Source organism: Carassius carassius, chromosome 50 (genome assembly GCF_963082965.1).
Source record: "Carassius carassius chromosome 50, fCarCar2.1, whole genome shotgun sequence".
In the NCBI taxonomy this organism is placed as follows: Eukaryota; Metazoa; Chordata; class Actinopteri; order Cypriniformes; family Cyprinidae; genus Carassius; species Carassius carassius.
In genome coordinates, this window is record NC_081804.1 from 14,934,502 (window position 1) to 14,956,986 (window position 22,485).

The window sequence follows — 22,485 nt, forward strand, 5'->3', positions numbered from 1 at the left end:
GATACTCAGTGATTTATCTAATTTCAGTGCATTAGCAACATTAACATTTTTTACTTTTGTAGAACAACCATTACTTGTGGGCGGCAGTGGCTCAGTGGTTCATGTAGGTTGGTTCAATCCCCGGCTCCACCTGACCGAGTGTCGAGGTGTCCTTGAGCAAGACACCTAACCCCAGCTGCTCCCAATGAGCTGGATGGTGCCTTGAATGGCTGACACCGCAGTCGGTGTGTGAATGAATGGGTGAATGTGAGGCAAATTGTAAAGCGCTTTGGATGGCAATATGGTCTGTTGAAAGCGCTATATAAATGCAGTCCATTTACCATTTACTTGTTTCTTTGTAAAACAACACATTTCAACAAAAACAGTTACATTACAAAGCCTTTCAAAAATAATTTTATAATAATTTCATGACTCTCGACATTACTTTGTGAAGACAGTGGCATAATATGTTTTTACTCATATTAAAAAAGTAGTCATGGCCATTGTGTACTAAATTTACCATCCATTGAAGATTAAGTAATCACAGCAACAATCTGCATTTCAGGCTTGCCTGTGACATGCGTGACATTAGGCTGCTTCAGGACCGGACACCAGTATGACTGGTGAGGCAGCTGAAAGAAAATAATAGGGAGGAATGGCTGAATTGGTTGGCACATTATCTTGGGGAGTGTGCTGACTTTGTGAATCGCCCTAGCATCAATCTGGTGGTCTGCCAGGAGCCTCCAGAGCCCATCTGCTTCCCCACCAGTCCTTGGCTGCTGTCTATGGCAGGGACATCCTCTGCCAGATGGACCATATCAAGGCCAGCTTCACATCTGTATTTGATACCATCTTAAAGATGGATTCCACTAAACAGGTAATCTGACTCTGTAATAGGCTTATACGTTCTTAAATACTGTCAGATAGACATTGATGTTGATGTCAATAATAACATTCCATCATGAATGCAGCGTTACATTTGTAAATTCTAGATCACAAAGAAGCTGGCTGGCCATGGATTGAGTACAGCACACTGGATGACCTCCATTGACAATGAGTTCGGCCAAACACTGACCAGTGTCCTATCAGTGCAGGGGGGCCTGGAAAGGACAGGATGGTGACTGGTGTCATGGAGCAGTACCACCAGGCAGCCTTTCCAGCTCCAGTGCTGCTGTATATCTGGCACTTCATGAGGAGGCTCGCTGTGAGCTGCACCACTGATGCCCATCCCCTCTACCCCACCTTCATGGGTTGCCTCACCGCCTGCATCTTTAAGTGGGATTCAGGGGACTTCAGGCTACTGCGGCATTATTCAGATTTAAAGGCATGTCCTTTTTTATTTGTATACACTGTTTGTCAAGTGTTTGCAAGCTGCACGGGTCCCCCACTTGACAAGGGTTCTTTACTTCTGAATTGAACACTGGGTTCCACTCAAGAATGAGACTTAAGTTGCCTTTTCTCAATTTATTGTATGTTCCAGTAGGTGAAAAACCTTTAAACCCACACACAAAGCAGTGTAAATATCTACAGCAATGTACATGAGTTAAACCACCACAATTTCACATCGTACATTAACACCGTTTTAATTCTGTAAGCGTTAGCATAACACTATTTCTTTTTACTAATACTATTCTACACCATAGCAAATACGTTTTAAAGAATTAGCTTTTAATCACTGGATTTGCATTTCATTAGAAGGGAATTAAACCATTTTTACCATAATAAATATTCCAACAAGTGAATTGATTACACATTTCTAGACAGTGAATTTCAGACAGACCATTAATTTTAGCAAATTGAATATGTGAATAATTTCCTGACAATATACTTTAAAATAACTGTTCACTGCTAGGCATTTGGGCTCAACAATTCAAACACTAACCTAATCACAGATACCAAAATAACAATAATAAATACCTAAGTCCATAACATGCACATCCACACAAAGCCACCACACGCAAATGTAAACATTTAGATTTACCGGCAGTCTCTTCAGAATCAACGATCCCGTGCAGTTTAAAATCAAATCTTTGACCCAACGTTCCCACTGCGTCCACGCTGCTCACAGTGTACACAATGAAAAGAGCAGCGCGAGCACCATTTCAAACCCAAGGTGCACGTCACGCTGATTGAAACAAACTTCACCTGCCGTTCATTTCCGTGTAACGAGAGGCGTGGCAACGGGCGGATTGCCGCAACACTGTTTTTTTCTTCTTCTTCTAGGAAACTGTACCAATACAATGAATTTCCAACTCTACCTCCTGGAAGGTCTGAAAGAGTGGAATCAGGATCGGGGGACTGTGGCAGTGACCAGCAAGCCAGCATCAGTTCTTGCCTATGCTGGGGATATGGCCCACTGTGTTAACACCAACAGCCTGAAATTTGTTTTTGTTAAAAAATGTCAAAATATTGTATTGTAAAATAGTATTGTGAATGGCATCACATCATCACTTTTATTCCCATTACAAATATAACATTTGTACTGCTTCCTCCATCCAGCCTGCCGCCTTCTCCGTCCCCTGGCTGCTGCCTCCTCCATCCAGCCTGCTGGATTCTTCTCCCAGCCTGCCACCTTCTCCACACTGGCTGGTGCCACCTCCATCCATCCTACCACCACCTTCACCATGGTTGCTGACTTGTTGCAGCCAGGTGCCTCAGCATGTCCTGATGAGTCTACAGTATGTAAAAAACTTATTATATGAGTCTTCGCTGTCCTCATCTCTTTTTTTCAAAAGAGGCAGATCCTTTCAGCCCCAATGGTCTTTTCACTGGCAGGTGAGAAACCGCAAGTCTTCCCTGTTTCACCCCCAGGTGCTCAACTGGTGATGCTGATGCCAGTATCCTCACAGGGGCCTGGCCTGTTTGCTGCTCCACAGGCTCTCGGGATCAGCTTCTCCACTGCCCCTCCTACTGCTCCAGTTCAAAAACTGACTCGCAAAGTTCTCCACAAAACATGCAAGAAATGTGGGCAGTTCATGGCAGCATAGACTGGGCACAGCCAATAAAAGGGTTGCCCCTCTGTAGGGGCAGTCCCAAAGTAGCAGTGGTTGGAAGATATAAAAAGACTTCTCTCTTCATGGACTAGTGCCCCTCCTCCTGTGGCCCACCCACAGAGCCATTGACATTGGCGAGTTTTATTTATGTGTAATGTTCTGTTTGTTTTCTGTTTTGTTGCACTTGAAAATAATGATTAAAAGAATTTAAGAAAGTGAATGAATCCAGGACTGAATTAATAGTATTGAAAATAAAAGTTTTGTAATCATTAAATTATTCTTTCTCCCTTATTATTATTATTATTATTATTATTATTATTATTATTTTGTTTGTTTTTCACTGTTATTGTATAATTCAAGCATAATTTCAAAAATAAACAGATTGAATAGGTTTTTCTATAGTTTTTAGAAAATAGGGGGAGCAGAGTTGTACTTTGAAAAACTAAAAAAACAAACATTAATAAATACAAAAAATATCTGGAATTAGAAATATATCCTTTCGAAACATGTTATGTAAAAAAGCTTTCAAAAATATACAGAGTGATTAGTTTTTTACTATAGTTTTAAAAAAATAACTGGAGCAGAAATATATTTTTTAAAAACTAAAAGTGCATAAACTCAGAACTGTAAATAAAATATCTAGAATCAGTAACATTCATTAATACAACAATAATTTATATTATAATTGTCACAAGATAAATAATTTCAGTAGTGTGTAAACGCACAGTACAATATAAAAAATGTTTCTGTGAAGAAGTATTATAAACATATACTTTCAAAAAGCAATCGGAGGACAAAGTCTTCAAAGATTCCTTTCTTCTCTTTTCCTTTCCTTTACCCTTTTTTTCTATTTTTCCTCTTTCCATGTCCACTCCTTTCTTCCCCCATCATGACAGACATTTTCCCCAGCCTCTTCAGTTCACACTCCTCAATGGAGTGTTCATCAGCAAAAGTCTCATATTTGAGAGTCTCCAGCATTACACTAACTGATTCACAGAACCTCTTAAGCTGAATCAGAATTTATTGGATTCGTGTAAGGCAGGTTTGGACATTGTTCATATGGACAGGTTCAGGTATTGAACCTTTAGAAACAATATAAAGCAGACATTAATTATGATAGGTGTGTAATCCTGGGAATTCATCATGCACAACTGGAGATCTTTCAAGTGAAAGCATCTCACCCTTTTCTATTTTCATGTCTGCTTCATGCTTACTTTAGCTGCATATCAGTCAACCTGACTTGGATGTTCCACTCCTTGTTTCTCAGGTTTGACTTCTCATTGGAGAGACGAGACAACTCACTGGATATAGCCTGGGTTTCGCATCCACAGCTGGGCCAGTTTTAGCATCATGAATGGATTTGATTAATGGTCCAACAAATGGTATCAGGATAGCCGTGATGCACAGACGATTGTTTTTGTAAGAAGACTCTCTGATATGACTCTTCAGCTCATTGTTTTTCTGTGCAATCATTCCTTCCATTTTTCCAATTTCCTGGTTGTTTTTCCACAATTCCTGGTCGAGATCAATCACTGCCTACTCCTCTTTTCTTCTGTCTCAGCCTTTTCATTAATCGCATCACTGGTGCATGAAGCCACATTGTGGTTGTGTTTCTCATATCTGATTATGACAGATTTCAGATTAGTCATCAGCTAAAACATAGCTAATGTTCTTGATAATGCACATGGTGATGTTCAGTTTATTAAGTGTTGACATACATCCAGTGGCCATATTAAAATGTTCCAAAATGGTAATTTTATCAAATCTTTGATAAAGTTTAAAGTATTAGCAACATCTTGAGACATTTTCCAACATTTTTACCTTTCTACCATCTGTTCCACTTTGTCAATGTTTTCAGTGATTCATGCTTAATGGCCAAAGTGATTTAATTCTTTTCATCAGCAGCCTTCAGTGCAGAACGTTCCAGGTTATGCATATAACCATGGTTCCCTGCAGGGAACGAGATGCTGCATCCAAAAAAAATGCTGTGGGAACACCCCCTAGTGTGACCACGCTCTGAATCACATGTGTAATCAGTCCAAAGGAAGGGCAAGACATCACGGGCGGGTGATGTCATTGACCAGGAAGCTTAAAAGCACATGTGGTGGAGCCGGCAGCTGGCAGCGATGCAGGAAGTGTGCCTTCGAGATGCAGTGTCTCGGTCCCTTCGAGAAGAGCCCGGAGTGGCTCACATATCAAAGCCATAAAACCTCAAAAAAACGCTAGTGGCATGGAACATCCTGTAGAGTTGCAGATGTCCTCCATAGACACACCTGCCAGAAAGGCCTTAGAGGCCCCCATTCTTCTCGTAGAATGAGCCTTGACTCCAATCGGCAAGGGGAGATCAGAGGGTTCGTATGTAATGGTAATGGCATCAACTATCCACCGACTGAGGGTCTGCTTTGTAGTGGGAAGACCCCTCTTGAGGGGACCATAGCACACGAGCGGTTGGTCCGCCCTTCTCCACAAGGCAGCTCTGAGGAGAGCTAAACTAAAAGTGCATAAACTCACAACTGTAAATAAAATATCTAGAATCAGTAACATTCATTAATAAAACAATAATTTATATTATAAGTCTGCTTCTCGGCGGGCCAATCAATGTTTAATTTGGTGAGTCATAACCTAGAAAAGCTCCTCATATTGGGGCGCATGAGGCGCATCCTCAAGCCTTCTGTCCGGGGGGAAGAAACCGCAGCGCAGGCTTCCAATCCCACGGAGGGGGCACCAGATCTAGTGGGTGAGAAAGAAGATGGGGATTCGCTCGTCTACACACATTCCGCCAGTTCCACTTGTGAACCCCTACACTTGTGAGTGCAGCTCCCTCAAAAGCCGACTCCGCATGCTTTGGCCCCAAGCAGACCACGCACAGACTGTGTGTATCCCCATTCAGTTTTCTAAAGCCGGGCAAACACTGTGCGATTTCAGCAAAGTTTTTGTTAAATACCAACTCTCACTGTATGAGTAAATCTCATGCGATGTCAAGCCAAAGCTCAGGATTTATGCTTTCACACTCATGTATATGGTCCAATCAACAAGCTGCATGTTGACACTATACAGGCCAAATAAACATGTAGGAGCCTCCTGTCAGGGCCATGAAGAAGGACAACTCAAATGCAGAGGATACATGCAACAGTTTATTGGGTACAATAATGAAAAATTCCAAAAATAATCCAACGTAAAAAAAAACACTCAAGAGCTGTCCGTACAGACACCTGCAGACACAGGCTGTGGAGACCACCTCCGGTGCAAAGCCAACCGCAAGAACTCCTCGTCTATGCGTCCTGAGCACAGCAGCAAAAAGGTGAGGAAACGGACACACAGCACAAGCACAAGTAAGCACAATCACAATGACAACAAGAAATCTACTGAGGGACAGACACAGCAGGGAATATATGGATGGGAACAAGTGACAGGTGAGGGCAATCAGCTCGTGATCTGCACACAGCAGTGCCAGAGTATCAGTGCTGATTGCCCAGATCACGAGCTGCAGAAAATGACAGGACACAGACAATAGGGAAGCCAATGAAGCACCGTGACAGCCCCCCCCCCCCCCACCTCCCCCTCGGGGACACCTCCTGGCGTCCCCGGAGGACTCACCCTGACGCCGATGGAATTGGTCAATGAGAACGGGATCCAGAATGTCACGAGCCGGAATCCAGCATCTCTCCTCCGGACCATAGCCCTCCCAGTCTACCAGGTATTAATGACCTCTACCCCTCCGTCTCACATCAAGGAGACGCCATACCGTATAAGCCGAAGACCCCTCAATGAGTCTAGGAGGCGGAGGGACAGGGGGCTGGGGCTGAAGGGGGAAGCGAATGATGGGCTTTATCTTAGGGACATGAAACACCGGGTGGATATTCTTAAACTGGGGGGTTAAATTGAGTCGAACCGACACCGGACTGAGAACCTTAGAGATGGAAAATGGTCCAATAAGTTTGGGTCCCAGTTCAGCACGGTGACGATCCACCGACCCCTTGTTCCTGTCACCAGTCCGAGTGAGGGCTTCTCTGGTGATCCTCCATGTATGGAGGCATCTCTGAATAAACGAGTGCGCGGATGGAACAACGGCATCAGATTCTTGAGAGGGGAATAAGGGTGGCTGGTAGCCTAAACAGCACTGGAAGGGAGACAAACCCGTAGACGAGACCAGGAGGGACTTATGTGCATACTCCACCATAGTTAATCTGGAACTCCAAGATGACGGTTCTGGGAAGCCACACAACGCATGACTCTCTCCAGATCCTGGTTAGAGCTTAGATCGGGCCCAACAAATCAAGCCCGACCCTACCCGAGCACGTTGTGTTCGAGCCCGGCCCGGCCCGACACGTTCACTGTAATTATGAGCCCGAGCCCGATTTAAACCCGACCATTTTTAATATGTGGGATGTTATAACCAGGGGCGGCGCCAGAGTATTTTTTTTTTTATTAATTTTTTTTTTACCGCAGATGCTGCTGTGCTAGATCATTTAGGCTACGGCGGAGCTGCACAGTTATATATATATGTGTGCCGCATTTAATGCACGAGACAAAGCCAACACATATGTTGTCACTCCCCACGACTAGTTTAAAATGTTTCCATACCTCCGATTTTCCTCCAAACTTGCTCAAAGTTAATTCTCCTGTTTAACTTTTTTTCTTTGCTTCTTCAAGCTCCATGTTGCACTTATTCTACTGAATAGTACAGCACGCACAGCAGGTGTGATGCATCACGCATGCGAGACTGCGAGTGGATGAGACGCTGCGCATGACACGTGACGTGCTTTATCAAGGGCCCGACCCGACCCGAGCTAGTGCGAGTGACCCCACTGTAGGACATAAGTTTGGACCGATTCTGGCATGAACAACAGGCTCTCAGGGCAACCTGCGGGAACTGTGACGTTGCGCAGAGCTGAGTGGACTATGTACTCCATCCTCCAGGTGACCATCGCTACCAACAGATCGGGGGGCAGAATGGTCACCGGAAGAATGGATCTTGGTTCAGCCTCAAAGATCTGCGAAAGTGTGTCAGGCTTACCATTCTTGGACCCCAGACGGTAGGAGACGTTAAAATTGAACCGACCAAAGAATAGTGCCCAGCAAGCCTGTCAGGAATTCAGTCGTTTAGCTGTGCGGATGTTTTCTATGTTCTTATGATCAGGCCAATCAGCAACTGCTTTTACCTTGGCAGGATCCATTCGGATTCCTTCAGGTGAAAGAATAAATCCCAGGAACAGAACCGAGGGAGAGGGGGGGTATTCAAATCCAATGAACTGCGAACGGGTGCGAATGCCAGAAGGGAGCGCATGATTCAGTGAACTGCGAACTGCGATTCAGTGAATTGCGAACAGGTGTGCGTGCTTGACAGATGCGTAAAGCCTGTCATTTTGTGACGACTGTTTTGTACACTATAATGGTTTATAAAACTAATAACTGACATAGTGGTAAGATTTTTAAACAGTTTTGTTTTAAATCAATATCTTTTATCGCCATAAATATGTAGTGAAATGTTGTGTAATAAGTGGTGTGACTGCATTGTATCCACTTCAAGTCGAGGTCCTGATCACTCTGTCAGGGGTTATTGTGCGATAGCAACCGGCCAGATGTACATTATCCCTTACTTAAGGAATTTCTAAAAAGCTGCTTCTAAAAGCTAATTCTCTTATCCTTGTTCAGCTTGTTTAAAGTCATTACAACTCTCTAACAATAAAAGTTGCTGAACTGATGGATAATTTTTTTTTATAACAAACATATTTGTACTAATTTTCAAAAGCAAAATAAAATTGATAATATTAATTGGAAGATTGCTTGATTAATACCCTTTAAATATTGTATTAAGAATAATAAAACAAAAGAAGTACATAAAAAAAAAAATTGCATACCACTTACCCGGTTAAATCATTAAAGGGATAGTTCACCCAAAAATGAAAATGTGTTGTTTATATCCTTACCCCCAGGGCATCCAAGATGTAGGTGACTTTGTTTCTTCAGTAGAACACAAACAAAGCTTTTTAACTCAGACCGTTGCAGTCTGTCAGTCATATAATGGAAGTGAATGGGAATCACGGATTTGAGATTAAAATAAAAAAAACAGACAAAACCAAATTAAACACGGCGGCTTGTGATGATACATCGATGTGTAAAGACATAAAACGATTGTTCTGTGCAAGAAACTGTACAGTATTTATATTGTTTTAACCTCTGAGTCATTGCAATGTCTGAACTGTCCTGAGCGTGTTCTCGTCGGGGGATCACACACACTTATAAGTACATTACCTCCACCTATTGCTCAAATGGGCCATTCACACTCCTAATTGAGATTGTAGATAGAGTGACCATAATGCCTTTGGTAAATGCACTTATGCTCAATAGGAATTGTACACATCATGACTCGTGAGTTGCTGCTGCTTTCATCTGTCCTTTTGCTACTGCATGTTGCTATAAATGTCTGTATGTATTGTGTGTGGAATTATGAAAATATATGGCTATTAGTTCTCTAGGAGCAACATTGAATCTATGAGACAAAAACATATAAAACGTTTGGACGGTTGTATGAAGATGCTTACGGAAGCAATATTTGTGCGTGCATGTTCTTGCACTACCAGTAATGGCCTCCTGGGAGCAGCATTTACATTTAGTCATTTAGCAGACGCTTTTATCCAATGCAGCAGATAGTAATTGTGCCTTTTAAGCATTTTTTTTTACCATGTCTTTTTGCACATTCTGTGAACCAATGCAGTGACATAATTGTCTTTCATGTCTATTTATAGATTTCATATATTACAACCTTCTTAATTTAAGTTTTTGGTGTTCATTTCCTTTCCCTTATTAAATGTGCAATCTTTTTGTCTTCCTCCTTTGGGTTGATGTGAGATATAACAATCCTCAGGATATTTATCAGGCTAATCTTATTTCCATATTTCTGTCACTTTTATTACATTTATTTTTAGAAGAGACATTTCTTAGTAGCAATTTCAGGTTAACTGGTGTGCATCAATTATAAAGCAAATGCAATTATTCTCATGACTATAAATCAAGCATCTGTGATATACAAATACATCATTTACTTTTTAGGCCACAATTTTGTTGTTGTTTGCAAAGCAACGCACATGCATTAACAATATGCTGTTTTGTTTTATGTTTGTTTGAATCCTGATATAACATCAACTGAGCTCTTTGTTTTGAGCCCTACGGAGGCGGTATGTTGTGCTGTGATGACGATATCCTCTGCCGACGGTCTGATTGGCTAGTTTTCACTGGCAATATCTTCAGCACCTGTCTTGAATTTGTCCCACATATACGCTTAGCGAATGATTAGTGGGTCGTTTTCGTGTAGGAAGGCAGTATTTTAGGTCCTTTAAATCCCAACCTCGACATATGTATTTCAACCAAAGTGATTACGTTTATTGGAAACTGCATTATAATCTCACGCTCTCGTATATCATTAAACGCAGTTGGACGCTAAAATGAATTTCGGTCATATCGGTTATGGTATTCTTTTATTGTGTGATTGATTGGCCGTAGTCGCGTTGTTCTGTTGCATCAGTGATTGATCGCTCATGTCGCGCGTGTGTAGCTACGTGACAACTGGATGAACTGGATTCCTTGACCAACTTTCAGATTGATGTTTGGGAATTTGAAACTGTCGGATTCTGTAGCGCCTCTTTTCAGCACCTTGGTTAGCTCCTCTGAGGATAAACTCAAAAGCACAGAAGTCAGTTGTTTTATCAGTAACATATTCCCGTGTGTGTTAGGCGCATATTTTGAACGGCGAGGTCTCTGGACTGGATTGAAAAACATCTTATGAAATAACAGTTTTGGGAACAACTGGAATTTCAGGATGATTATCACGCGCTACAGACTGGTATGATAATTTATTTTTGATTAATAGTAAAGTTGCTTTCATTAGACATTTTTATGACTGTAGAGTTTTACGTGATAGCTAGGCTACTACAAGCCTTCAAACATGAAGTGATGTATTTCATTCTGTATATTTATGCTGTTTTATGCTTTTCGAATCTATTTTCAAGTGTGGAAGTTGTTGGGAAGATAATATGCCCCCCCCCCCCCCCATATAACACTAGCAGCTACATCAAAAGAAGGGTTGTGACGAGATGCGATACAATTCAGCAGCTGCCAGGGAACCGAGCTGCTGCGCATGCGCGGTTGTTGTGGATCGAATCCTCCGCTTCAATGGGGCGAAGCCCGAAAGATAAAAGAAATCGATATACTACTCCTAGCTTCTCACAAAAACAATTTCTGTTTTGTTGTGCTAGCCTATGGTGTGTGTGGGGGGGGGGGGGGAGCTCTACAAATATATTATTATTATTATTATTATTTTTGCAAATGCACAAGGATGTCTCATCTGTACCAATGTCTGTTAATGTGATTGGCCTCAGTCTTTTATATTCAGGTTACAGTATTATTTAGACTCTAGATTATTATTATTATTATTTTTATTTAATGACGTTTTTAAGTAAAATAAATAATTGCATAAATTTATGCAATTTATGTGATTATTTATTTCTCTCTGTGTGTATTAACTGTCTTTTTTATATCTAGTAACATAATGTACAGTGTTGAACAGTTAAAGGGAGAATCTCTATAACCTTGAAATATCTTCAATCTAGGTGATTATTAAAGGACACTTGTCAGGAACTAAAATACATGTAGAATTCATTACATATTGACTGAAATAATATACCTCTAGGTCCTCTTTTGATTTGACATGCCGTGTAGTGCAGATTAAAGGGTCATGCTACTCATTTAATCATCGAGAAATGCTTTTTGAGGGGAATTGAATTACAGTATGATGCTCTGCTGCATCTGCTGCTCCTAGATGATTCAATCTGGTTGCAGATGCTTTTCTTATTCATTCTCTTAATGGACTTTGATGTGTTTCTGTGAACATGTTTCTTTTGGGAGGCAGGAGAGTGAATTCACACTTAGCCTTTCTGAAATTGCAAATTAATAACACACCACACCTGTCGGTAGCTTCCATAACACCTTTAAGTAAAAATGGTTATCAGAGTATTTCTAGGCAGTTGTTGTAGTTTTGGACTGAATAAGGATGGATCACAGTCCATATACACTCTAGATCTAGTATCAGAACGGGTCAGATAAACTGACTAGACACAGAAAGGTGTAATTTTTCAAACTGCACACTTGTGTTGACACAGAAATTCTGACATAGCCTTTTTTAATTAGTCTCCACTTAAAACAGCCCATGTGCGTGTATTGCACTAGTGATTTTTTTTTTTGCTTTCCTGATTTTTTTTTCACCAGTCTTTCTTTAATCTGTTTAGTTTTGTTTGTTTTCATTTGTCTTTTTTATTACTTTTGTTTGTTTTCTTTCTTTTTTGTTTTCTTTTCATTTGTTTTGTATGTTTTTTTTTTTGTTTCTTTTTCTTCTTTCTTGGTTTCATTTTCTTTTTTATTTGCTTTGTATTGTTTTTATTTTGTTTTCTTCTGGGTTTTTTTCTGTGTTTTCCTCTGTTTTTTTATTTGTTTTAATTTTTCAGTTTGTTTTTGCTACTTCAATTGTTTTATTCTTCTATTTTGTTTTCTGGTTTCTTATTTATGTGTTATGTAGGGGTGCACGATATATATCGGCCGATGCACATCTTAATGCGCATCTAGTCAGTAAAGCTGAGTTCAGACTGCATGATTTTAGCCCCGATTTTGGCTCGCCGACAGGTTTTGAGAATTCGCCGATAAATGCCTGAAATCACAGGCAAATCGGTGCTCGTTCACACGAGTGACAATCATGCAGTGTGAATGAGCAAAGACGTGATCTGAGAGATTCAAAATCCTACTGTGTGAAAGTGTTCTGACTGAAAACTACATTGAGGTTAGCCAATGAGAGAGCAAGATACAGAGCAGCGGGGAGTTCGGGAGGAGTTATAGACCACAACATCAGCAAGCATGGCATCTTTTTTTGCTGCAAATCAGCGCACAGGCAATTCGTATTGAAAGCTTCTTGCGGGCTACCATTTTTATAATAATCCCAGTCTCACTAGAGAACTCCAGTCTTGCACGCGTGATATCGTGTTGTTTCCTTGTCACATCTCGTGTGTGTTTGGTTGTGAAACATAGTTTGCGGTGCCAGACAGAGTTGTCTAAAGTCATGCAGCGTGAAACCTTCTGTCGCAGATCCATCGTGCAGTGTGAACCATAGACTGTATAAAAACAGGGTGTGAACACAGCAGCGACTGAATGCTGGCCAAGATAGTCATGCAGTGTGAAAAGAACAGTGACCTGACTACTGTGAAAATCATGCAGTCTGAACTCTGCTTTACTGATCAGATGCGCATTAATCATCGGCCGATATATCATGCACCCCTAGTGTTATGTTTTTTTCATGTTGGTTTGTATTTATTTATTACTGTTTTTGTTTTGTTTTGTTTCATGAATATCAGCATCAGCTGAACAAGTCTAGATTCCAAACTGTAGTAAATTTCAAAATCTACTGACAGATAACAGATAATAACATTTATGCTCCAAATTTTAATTCTGAGTAAATATTGTGTTATATGGATCTCATTTATTGTCCCTAAATTGTGTTATATATTGACACCTTATCAGCCATGTTTTCTAGGAATCAGCATCAGCCAGTGAGCAACCCATATTAGTAAACTACTATTTCCGTGTGACCTCGTCACAAAACCTTTCGTCCTTCAGCCTTCTCAAACTGTAAGTTTCCTGACAGTCCAACCAGATCAGTCTTTGTTTACTGTGAGTTAGTATACCGCTCATGAGTATGTCTGATGTCTCATGCCAGGCGTGTACCACACTGTGACGTGCGTGCTGGTTTTTCAATACCACCCGCAACGCAATTCTCTCCTCTCCTGCTATCCCCCGCTCCCTCCCTCTTCTCACTCTCTGTCTTCCATCATACTGTCTCTCTCTACCTCCTTCTCTCTCCCCTCATCACACTCTCATGCACACACTCCGCCATACAGCTATCTTCCCACAAGGTCAACTCTGAGTTCTTGATCACAGCAGCACAGGCAGGTCGTATTGCGTGTGTTTGCACTCAAACAAAGAAGCTTTTTGTTTTTTGATGGCATTAAGCTGCGATGGTTTTTAAAAGCATGCCCATGAGCTGTAGCTTTGCCGGTGGAATCCAGTGCAGGCGCCCCCGTGTTGGAAAGATGATGTTCGGATGTGCTCATCCCATGCAGAAGCAGATCTGCTATTGTGCTCTACCTGTGCAGTGATTCACTTCAGCTGATATCCTGCACCTACAGCAAGGATGTAACAGCTCCTCTGTGGACAGATTATGCTATGAGAGGATCTCCTTTAGATTTTTACCCCTTTCTTGTCCTCTTTTTCTTCCTGTTTTGGTCTTTCTTCTGCCGGATCACCTCAGAGACCCGATACCACAATGTCCTTGGCATTCTGTGGCAATGACAACAACTCGGCTGCGTACAACGTGGACGCCGGTGTCCTCAACAACGGCTGCTTCCTGGATGCCCTCACGGTGGTGCCGCACGTGTTCCTGCTCTTCATCACTTTTCCTATCCTCTTCATCGGTGAGTGTCAAAGACAGGTGAGAACTAGTGCACGCTTGTGTCATAATACTAGGTGCTGGAGTAACTGAACACTCTTTGACTTTACTATATACTGTAAGTTTAAATAAGATAGATAGACTGAGGGTGGAAAGACATTGATAGATTAGTCTCGCGTAGCCAGAACTTCAGACTGGAATCCATGGCAGTTTTCTTTGGCCAAGGCCCTTCCATGACCCAGCCGGCATTTCAACGTTGATTGAAGGTTGAAAGAACGTTGGTACCATGGTTGAATCAACGTTGAATTACCTTTCGATTTTGCAAATTGGATCAACGTTGATATTGTAACGTTGATTCACTGTTGTATCAACGTTGTTTCAGCGTTAAAACAACAACTGACCTTATTTCAAACATATTTCAACGTTGAAGGTTGGTCATTTGCCGGCTGGGGAGGCTGTTTGACCGAAATGTCAAACAACCAATCACAGTTCGTTTCGTTCATCGTTATGTTCCGATGCGTGAAAATGTCGCTATCTGAGATATTTTAAAGATTATATGCCGCGAACTTTAAATATTTCACATACTTTTGAAAATCCAGTGTGGACAGATTTTTGACAAAACGTTTTCCATCCTGCTATATTGAAATGAATATTGACATTTTAAATAAATGTGACCCTGTGTTTTAAGTTGCTGGGGTATATTTGTAGCAATAGCCAAAAAAATGCTACAAATCATTAAGATACTGAGTAAAGATCATGTTCAATGAAGATATTTAGTAAATTTCCTACTGTAAATATATCAAAGCTTATTTTTTTATTAGTAATATGCATTGCTAAGAATTTCATTTGGACATCTTTAAAGGCGATTTTCTCAATATTTAGATTTTTGTACACCCTCAGATTTCAGGTTTTCAAATAGTTGTATCTCGGCCAGATATTGTCCGATCCTAATAAACCGTACATCAATATAAAGCTTATTTATTCAACTTTCAGATGATGTATACATCTCAATTTAGAAAAATTTACACTTAAGACCAGGGTCACAAATATCTTGGAAAAAAAATCCAAGTCACAGTTTTTACAAAAAATATTAAACAAAATCCATCTTATTCCCAATTTCCATGTCAAATGGACATTTATCCATTATATTCCACACAAAAAAATGCCTAAATTGGTTTTAATATGCAATGCATGTTGTTTGTTTTGAATTAGTATCCTCATATCCCCAGTATCGAGACAGGGCTGCCACAGGTCAGAGTAATGGGCATGGCAAAAGTTGAATGCTGCAACAGAAACTAACCCCTAACCCTAACCAATTAGAAAGACATTTATCCACACGCCTACCTTTCATAATGCCCAATCTACAGTTATCACTACTAGCTTATATCCATTTTTTTTTTCTTTTTTGGGATATCAAGGTCAAAATGTGTCCCAGGGTTATTGCAACAACCTTTAAAGGACATTGATTTTGAAACACTTTTCCCATTGAAACATGTTATTTTTGTCAATACAGTAAGTAATACAATTGAAAGCTCCCGCCAAATGTGTATATGTGATGTTTTTTATTAGGGATAATGATATATGGACAAACTATTTGTTCCTCAATATTGTACATCACTTGTTGTCAGAGAGAAATACTGTATGTTGGTGTAAGCTCTGTACTCAATGGTTTTCAATCATTGTGTAGGTTGGGGGAGTCAGAGCTCCAAGGTGCACATCCATCACAGCACTTGGCTGCACTTCCCCGGACACAACCTCCGCTGGATCCTCACCTTCATCCTGCTCTTCATCATCGTCTGTGAAATAGCCGAGGGCATCGTGTCCGACGGGTGAGATTTATGCATCGATTTATCTGTCTGTCTGTGTGAATCTGTTTGTTCTTATTTGGAACTGGAAATGTCGATCCATGTCTAATATTGTTTCTCTCTCTTTCTCTTTCTCAGATTTAATCAGTCGGTACACCTGCACCTCTATATGCCATCATGTTTGGCCTTCATGGCTGCCATCACATCAATCGTCTACTACCACAACATAGAGACCTCCAACTTCCCCAAACTACTCATAAGTGCGTGTCAGCCTTATAGTGTTTTTCGCTTATTAAGGACTGAGTTTTCTGTTATTTGTATGTGCTATGCATATGCAATTCATAATGCAAATCCCTTTTTAAAGAGCGATGGAAAGCAGCATTACCTGTAATAGGACAATTCCAGAAATTTTAATAAGTCTGCCTCTTGTGAAAGAATAATTGAATTGCTCCAGCTACATTCACACAGATCCCGTATTTCTAAAAAAACGATTGTATCGCAGTGCTACAGATTTTAATGGCCCTTAATGGTGCAATGCTATTTTCCAACTATAGTCTCATTTCCAGAATAAAATTGTTTGTTGCAATGAATTCAAATCATCTGAACATGGTCTAGACTAGAGATTGAAGTCGCCGTTTCCTCGGCTGCAATATTTTTCGAGGACGGCAGGCTTTTTTAAAGATACTCTAACCATATTTCTCTTCTGCCATTTCAAAGGTTCACCTTCTGTGCAAAACCAGCAGAGACTGATGCCTTCAGTTTGAGTGTGTGGAGAGGATGTGATGTTATATATCATTGTATTTATGTTTCTTTCACAGCTTTGCTCATTTACTGGGTCCTGGCATTTGTCTCTAAAACAATCAAGTTTGTCAAGTACACGGAGCACGGCATCGGGCTGAGACAGCTGCGCTTCGGGATCACAGGCTTACTGACGCTGCTGTACGGTCTGCTGTTGGCCGTGGAGATCAATGTCATCCTGACGAGGGTAAATGATTGTGTGTCTGTGATTTTGTATTCCTGACCACTGGTTTCTCCATTTTGATTTCTCTTATTCTTTGGCCTCTGGCTGTAATATTCTTGCGACAGTATATACTGCCGTCTCAGATTATACAAAAGTCTGATCACGTTTGCTAACAGACTGAAGGGAATTCAGGTTTTATCTGTCGGGAATACAGAGTATTTTCTCTCCCTCATCGTTCCATATCCTTATGACTTTTTTTCCTCTGTGAAACAAAAATAGGAGATATTTAGTAGAGTGTCCAAGCTGCTCTATTCCATGCGATGAAGTCAAATGTATGCGGTTAAAAATATGTATATATTTTCAGTTTTCAGTATAGTATGAATAATAATAATAATATCATGTTATTAATAATATAGAACAATTATTGTAATGTTAATATTTTCAAGTAGTGCATTTTGTCCATGTCAATGTCAATGTCACCTTTATTTATATAGCGATTTAAACAAAATACATTGCGTCAAAGCAACTGAACAACATTCATTAGGAAAACAGTGTCAATAATGCAAAAATGATAGTTAAAGGCAGTTCATCATTGGATTCAGTTATGTCATCTCTGTTCAGTTAAATAGTGTCTGTGCATTTATTTGCAATCAAGTCAACGATATCGCTGTAGATGAAGTGTCCCCAACTAAGCAAGCCAGAGGCGACAGCGGCAAGGAACCGAAACTCCATCGGTGACAGAATGGAGAAAAAAACCTTGGGAGAAACCAGGCTCAGTTGGGGGGCCAGTTCTCCTCTGACCAGACGAAACCAGTAGTTCAATTCCAGACTGCAGCAAAGTCAGATTGTGCAGAAGAATCATCTGTTTCCTGTGGTCTTGTCCTGGTGCTCCTCTGAGACAAGGTCTTTACAGGGGATCTGTATCTGGGGCTCTAGTTGTCCTGGTCTCCGCTGTCTTTCAGGGATGTAGAGGTCCTTTCTAGGTGCTGATCCACCATCTGGTTTGGATACGTACTGGATCCGGGTGACTGCAGTGACCCTCTGATCTGGACACAGACTGGATCTGGTGGCCACGGTGACCTCGGAATGAGAGAGAAACAGACAAATATTAGCGTAGATGCCATTCTTCTAATGATGTAGCAAGTACATAGGTTGTTATGGGAAGTGTTTCCGGTTCCAGTTTACCTAATTAATGCAGCCTAAAAATCCTTTAACGGGTTTGGATATTAAAAGCATATTAGTATGTTATGTGTAAGCCAGGTTAAAGAGATGGGTCTTTAATCTAGATTTAAACTGCAAGAGTGTGTCTGCCTTCCGAACAATGTTAGGTAGGTTATTCCAGAGTTTAGGCGCCAAATATGAAAAGGATCTGCCGCCCGCAGTTGATTTTGATATTCTAGGTATTATCAAATTGCCTGAGTTTTGAGAACGTAGCGGACGTAGAGGATTATAATGTAAAAGGAGCTCATTCAAATACTGAGGTGCTAAACCATTCAGGGCTTTATAAGTAATAAGCAATATTTTAAAATCTATGCGATGCTTGATAGGGAGCCAGTGCAGTGTTGACAGGACCGGGCTAATATGGTCATACTTCCTGGTTCTAGTAAGAACTCTTGCTGCTGCATTTTGGACTAGCTGTAGTTTGTTTACTAAGCGTGCAGAACAACCACCCAATAAAGCATTACAATAATCTAACCTTGAGGTCATAAATGCATGGATTAACATTTCTGCATTTGACATTGAGAGCATAGGCCGTAATTTAGATATATTTTTGAGATGGAAAAATGCAGTTTTACAAATGCTAGAAACGTGGCTTTCTAAGGAAAGATTGCGATCAAATAGCACACCTAGGTTCCTAACTGATGACGAAGAATTGACAGAGCAACCATCAAGTCTTAGACAGTGTTCTAGGTTATTACAAGCAGAGTTTTTAGGTCCTATAATTAACACCTCTGTTTTTTCAGAATTTAGCAGTAAGAAATTACTCGTCATCCAGTTTTTTATATCGACTATGCAATCCATTAGTTTTTCAAATTGGTGTGTTTCACCGGGCTGCAAAGAAATATAGAGCGGAGTATCGTCAGCATAACAGTGAAAGCTAACACCATGTTTCCTGATGATATCTCCCAAGGGTAACATATAAAGCGTGAAGAGTAGCGGCCCTAGTACTGAGCCTTGAGGTACTCCATACTGCACTTGTGATCGATAGGATACATCTTCATTCACTGCTACGAACTGATGGCGGTCATATAAGTACGATTTAAACCATGCTAATGCACTTCCACTGATGCCAACAAAGTATTCAAGTCTATGCAAAAGAATGTTGTGGTCAATTGTGTCAAACGCAGCACTAAGATCCAATAAAACTAATAGAGAGATACACCCACGATCAGATGATAAGAGCAGATCATTTGTAACTCTAAGGAGAGCAGTCTCAGTACTATGATACGGTCTAAATCCTGACTGGAAATCCTCACATATACCATTTTCTCTAAGAAGGAATATAATTGTGTGGATACCACCTTTTCTAGTATCTTGGACAGAAAAGGGAGATTCGAGATTGGTCTATAATTAACTAGTTCTTTGGGGTCAAGTTGTGGTTTTTTGATGAGAGGCTTAATAACAGCCAGTTTGAAGGTTTTGGGGACATGTCCTAATGACAATGAGGAATTAATAATAGTCAGAAGAGGATCTATGACTTCTGGAAGCACCTCTTTCAGGAGCTTAGATGGTATAGGGTCTAACATACATGTTGTTGGTTTAGATGATTTAACAAGTTTATACAATTCTTCCTCTCCTATGGTAGAGAATGAATGGAACTGTTCCTCAGGGGGTCTATAGTGCACTGTCTGATGTGATACTGTAGCTGACGGCTGAATGGTTGCAATTTTATCTCTAATAGTATCGATTTTAGAAGTAAAGTAGTTAATGAAGTCATTATTGCTGTGATGTTGGGAAATGTCAACACTTGTTGAGGCTTTATTTTTCGTTAATTTAGCCACTGTATTGAATACATACCTGGGGTTATGTTTGTTTTCTTCTAAAAGAGAAGAAAAGTAATCGGATCTAGCAGTTTTTAATGCTTTTCTGTAGGATATGTTACTTTCCCGCCAAGCAATACGAAATACCTCTAGTTTTGTTTTCCTCCAGCTGCGCTCCATTTTTCGGGCTGCTCTCTTTAGGGTGCGAGTATGCTCATTATACCATGGTGTCAAACTGTTTTCCTTAACCTTCCTTAAGCGTCAAGGAGCAACTTTATTTAAAGTGCTACAAAAGAGAGAGCCCATATGTTACATCATCAAGTTGTTCTGAGGTTTTGGATATGCTAAGGAATTTGGATACATCAGGAAGATAACTTAAAAAGCAGTCTTTTGTGTTAGAAATGATGGTTCTTCCATACTTGTAACAAGAAGTAGAATTTACAATTTTGGCTATATGAATTTTGCAAAGAACTAAATAATGATCTGACATCATCACTTGGCTGAATAATTTCAACACCATCAACATCAATTCCATGTGACAGTATTAAATCTAGAGTATGATTTCGACAATGAGTAGGACCTGAAACGTGTTGTCTAACACCAATAGAGTTCAGAATGTCTATAAATGCTGATCCCAATGCATCGTTTTCATTATCAACATGGATATTAAAATCACCAACTATTAAAACTTTATCTGCAGCCAGAACTAACTCGGATGTAAAATCACCAAACTCTTTAATAAAGTCTGTATGGTGCCCTGGTGGCCTGTATACAGTAGCCAGTACAAACATAACAGGGGATTTATCATTAACATTTGTTTCTTTGGATAATGTTATATGAAGTACCATTACTTCAAACGAGTTATACTTGTAGCCTGCCCTCTGAGAAATCCTGAAAACGTTGTTATAAATTGAAGCAACACCTCCACCTTTGCCTTTTAGACGTGGCTCATGTTTATAACAGTAATCTTGGTGGGTGGACTCATTTAAAATAATGTAATCATCAGGTTTTAGCCAGGTTTCTGTCAAACAGAGTACATCTATATTATGATCAGTGATCATATTATTTACAAAAAGTGTTTTCGTAGAAAGGGATCTGATATTCAATAAGCCAAGCTTTATCATTTGTTTATCCATATTGCTTCTGTTTTTTATTTGTTGAACCTCAATTAAATTGTTAATCTTAACTTGGTTTGGACGTTTTTTGTATTTTCTAGTTCGGGGAACAGACACAGTCTCTAAAGTGTGATATCTAGGTGAAAGAGTCTCTATGTGCTGAGAATTAACTGACCTCTGTGATGGGAGGTAGCTAGCAGACGGTCGGTTTAGCCAGTCTGTCTGCTTCCTGACCTGGGCCCCAGTTAGTCAAGTATAAACACTAAGACTATTTGCCATATTTCTAGAGAGAAGAGTGGCGCCACCCCAGGAGGGATGAAGACCATTTCTTTTAAACAGGTCAGGTCTGCCCCAAAAGCTCGTCCAATTGTCTATGAAACCTATGTTATTCTGTGGGCACCACTTAGACATCCAGCCATTGAGTGATGACAATCTGCTATGCATCTCATCACCACGGTAAGCAGGGAGGGGACCAGAGCATATTACAGTGTCTGACATCGTGCTTGCAAGTTCACACACCTCTTTAATGTTATTTTTAGTGATCTCCGACTGGCGAAGTCGAACATCATTAGCGCCGGCATGAATAACAATCTTACTGTATTTACGTTTAGCATTAGCCAGCACTTTTAAATTTGCCAAGATGTCAGGCGCTCTGGCTCCCGGTAAAAATTTGACTATGGTGGCTGGTGTCTCTATATTCACGTTCCGTACAATAGAATCACCAATAACTAGAGCACTTTCATCAGGTTTCTCAGTGGGTGCATCACTGAGTGGGGAGAACCTGTTTAATGTTTTGATCGGAACAGAAGAGCGGTGTTTTGACCCACGACTACGCTGCCTCACCGTCACCCATTTTGCTTTGAAACATTGTTTATTTGCAATATTCTGTAACTAGTTTGATATGAAGCAACGTATTTTCTTTCTTTTTCTGAATAATTATAGAATGCCTGAAGTCATTAAGTTTCACAATCCAGAAATAGTTTGCAAATGGCATTTTTTTCTTTATCATCAAACTATTTCACATTGTGAAATTTATGAGAGAAAAATAACTGTTTTTAAATTCTGTTCTTCAGAGATGAGATTGGAAACCTTGCGTTTTCTTTCATGTACAATTGGAAGAATTTTGACAGTGTTTTCTCTGCGGTTTTCTTTTTCTTTTTTCT

The 22,485-nt window shown here is 40.3% G+C and overlaps 1 protein-coding gene across 2 annotated transcripts in view; it reads left to right on the forward strand.

Annotated features, from left to right (window-relative positions):
- Nucleotides 1-10,247: 10,247 nt before the first annotated feature.
- abcc8 (ATP-binding cassette, sub-family C (CFTR/MRP), member 8) overlaps nucleotides 10,248-22,485 on the forward strand; it is a 74,981-nt gene continuing 62,743 nt past the window's right edge. The window contains exons 1-5 of one of the 2 annotated variants that reach the window (XM_059546561.1): nucleotides 10,248-10,815; nucleotides 14,323-14,485; nucleotides 16,148-16,289; nucleotides 16,404-16,525; nucleotides 17,084-17,250. In XM_059546561.1, coding sequence (XP_059402544.1) covers nucleotides 10,792-10,815; nucleotides 14,323-14,485; nucleotides 16,148-16,289; nucleotides 16,404-16,525; nucleotides 17,084-17,250 — 618 coding nt within the window. In that variant the 5' untranslated portion in view covers nucleotides 10,248-10,791. Of the gene's footprint in view, nucleotides 10,816-14,322; nucleotides 14,503-16,147; nucleotides 16,290-16,403; nucleotides 16,526-17,083; nucleotides 17,251-22,485 lie in introns of those variants that run through there. The other variant, XM_059546562.1, reaches the window with a different exon arrangement.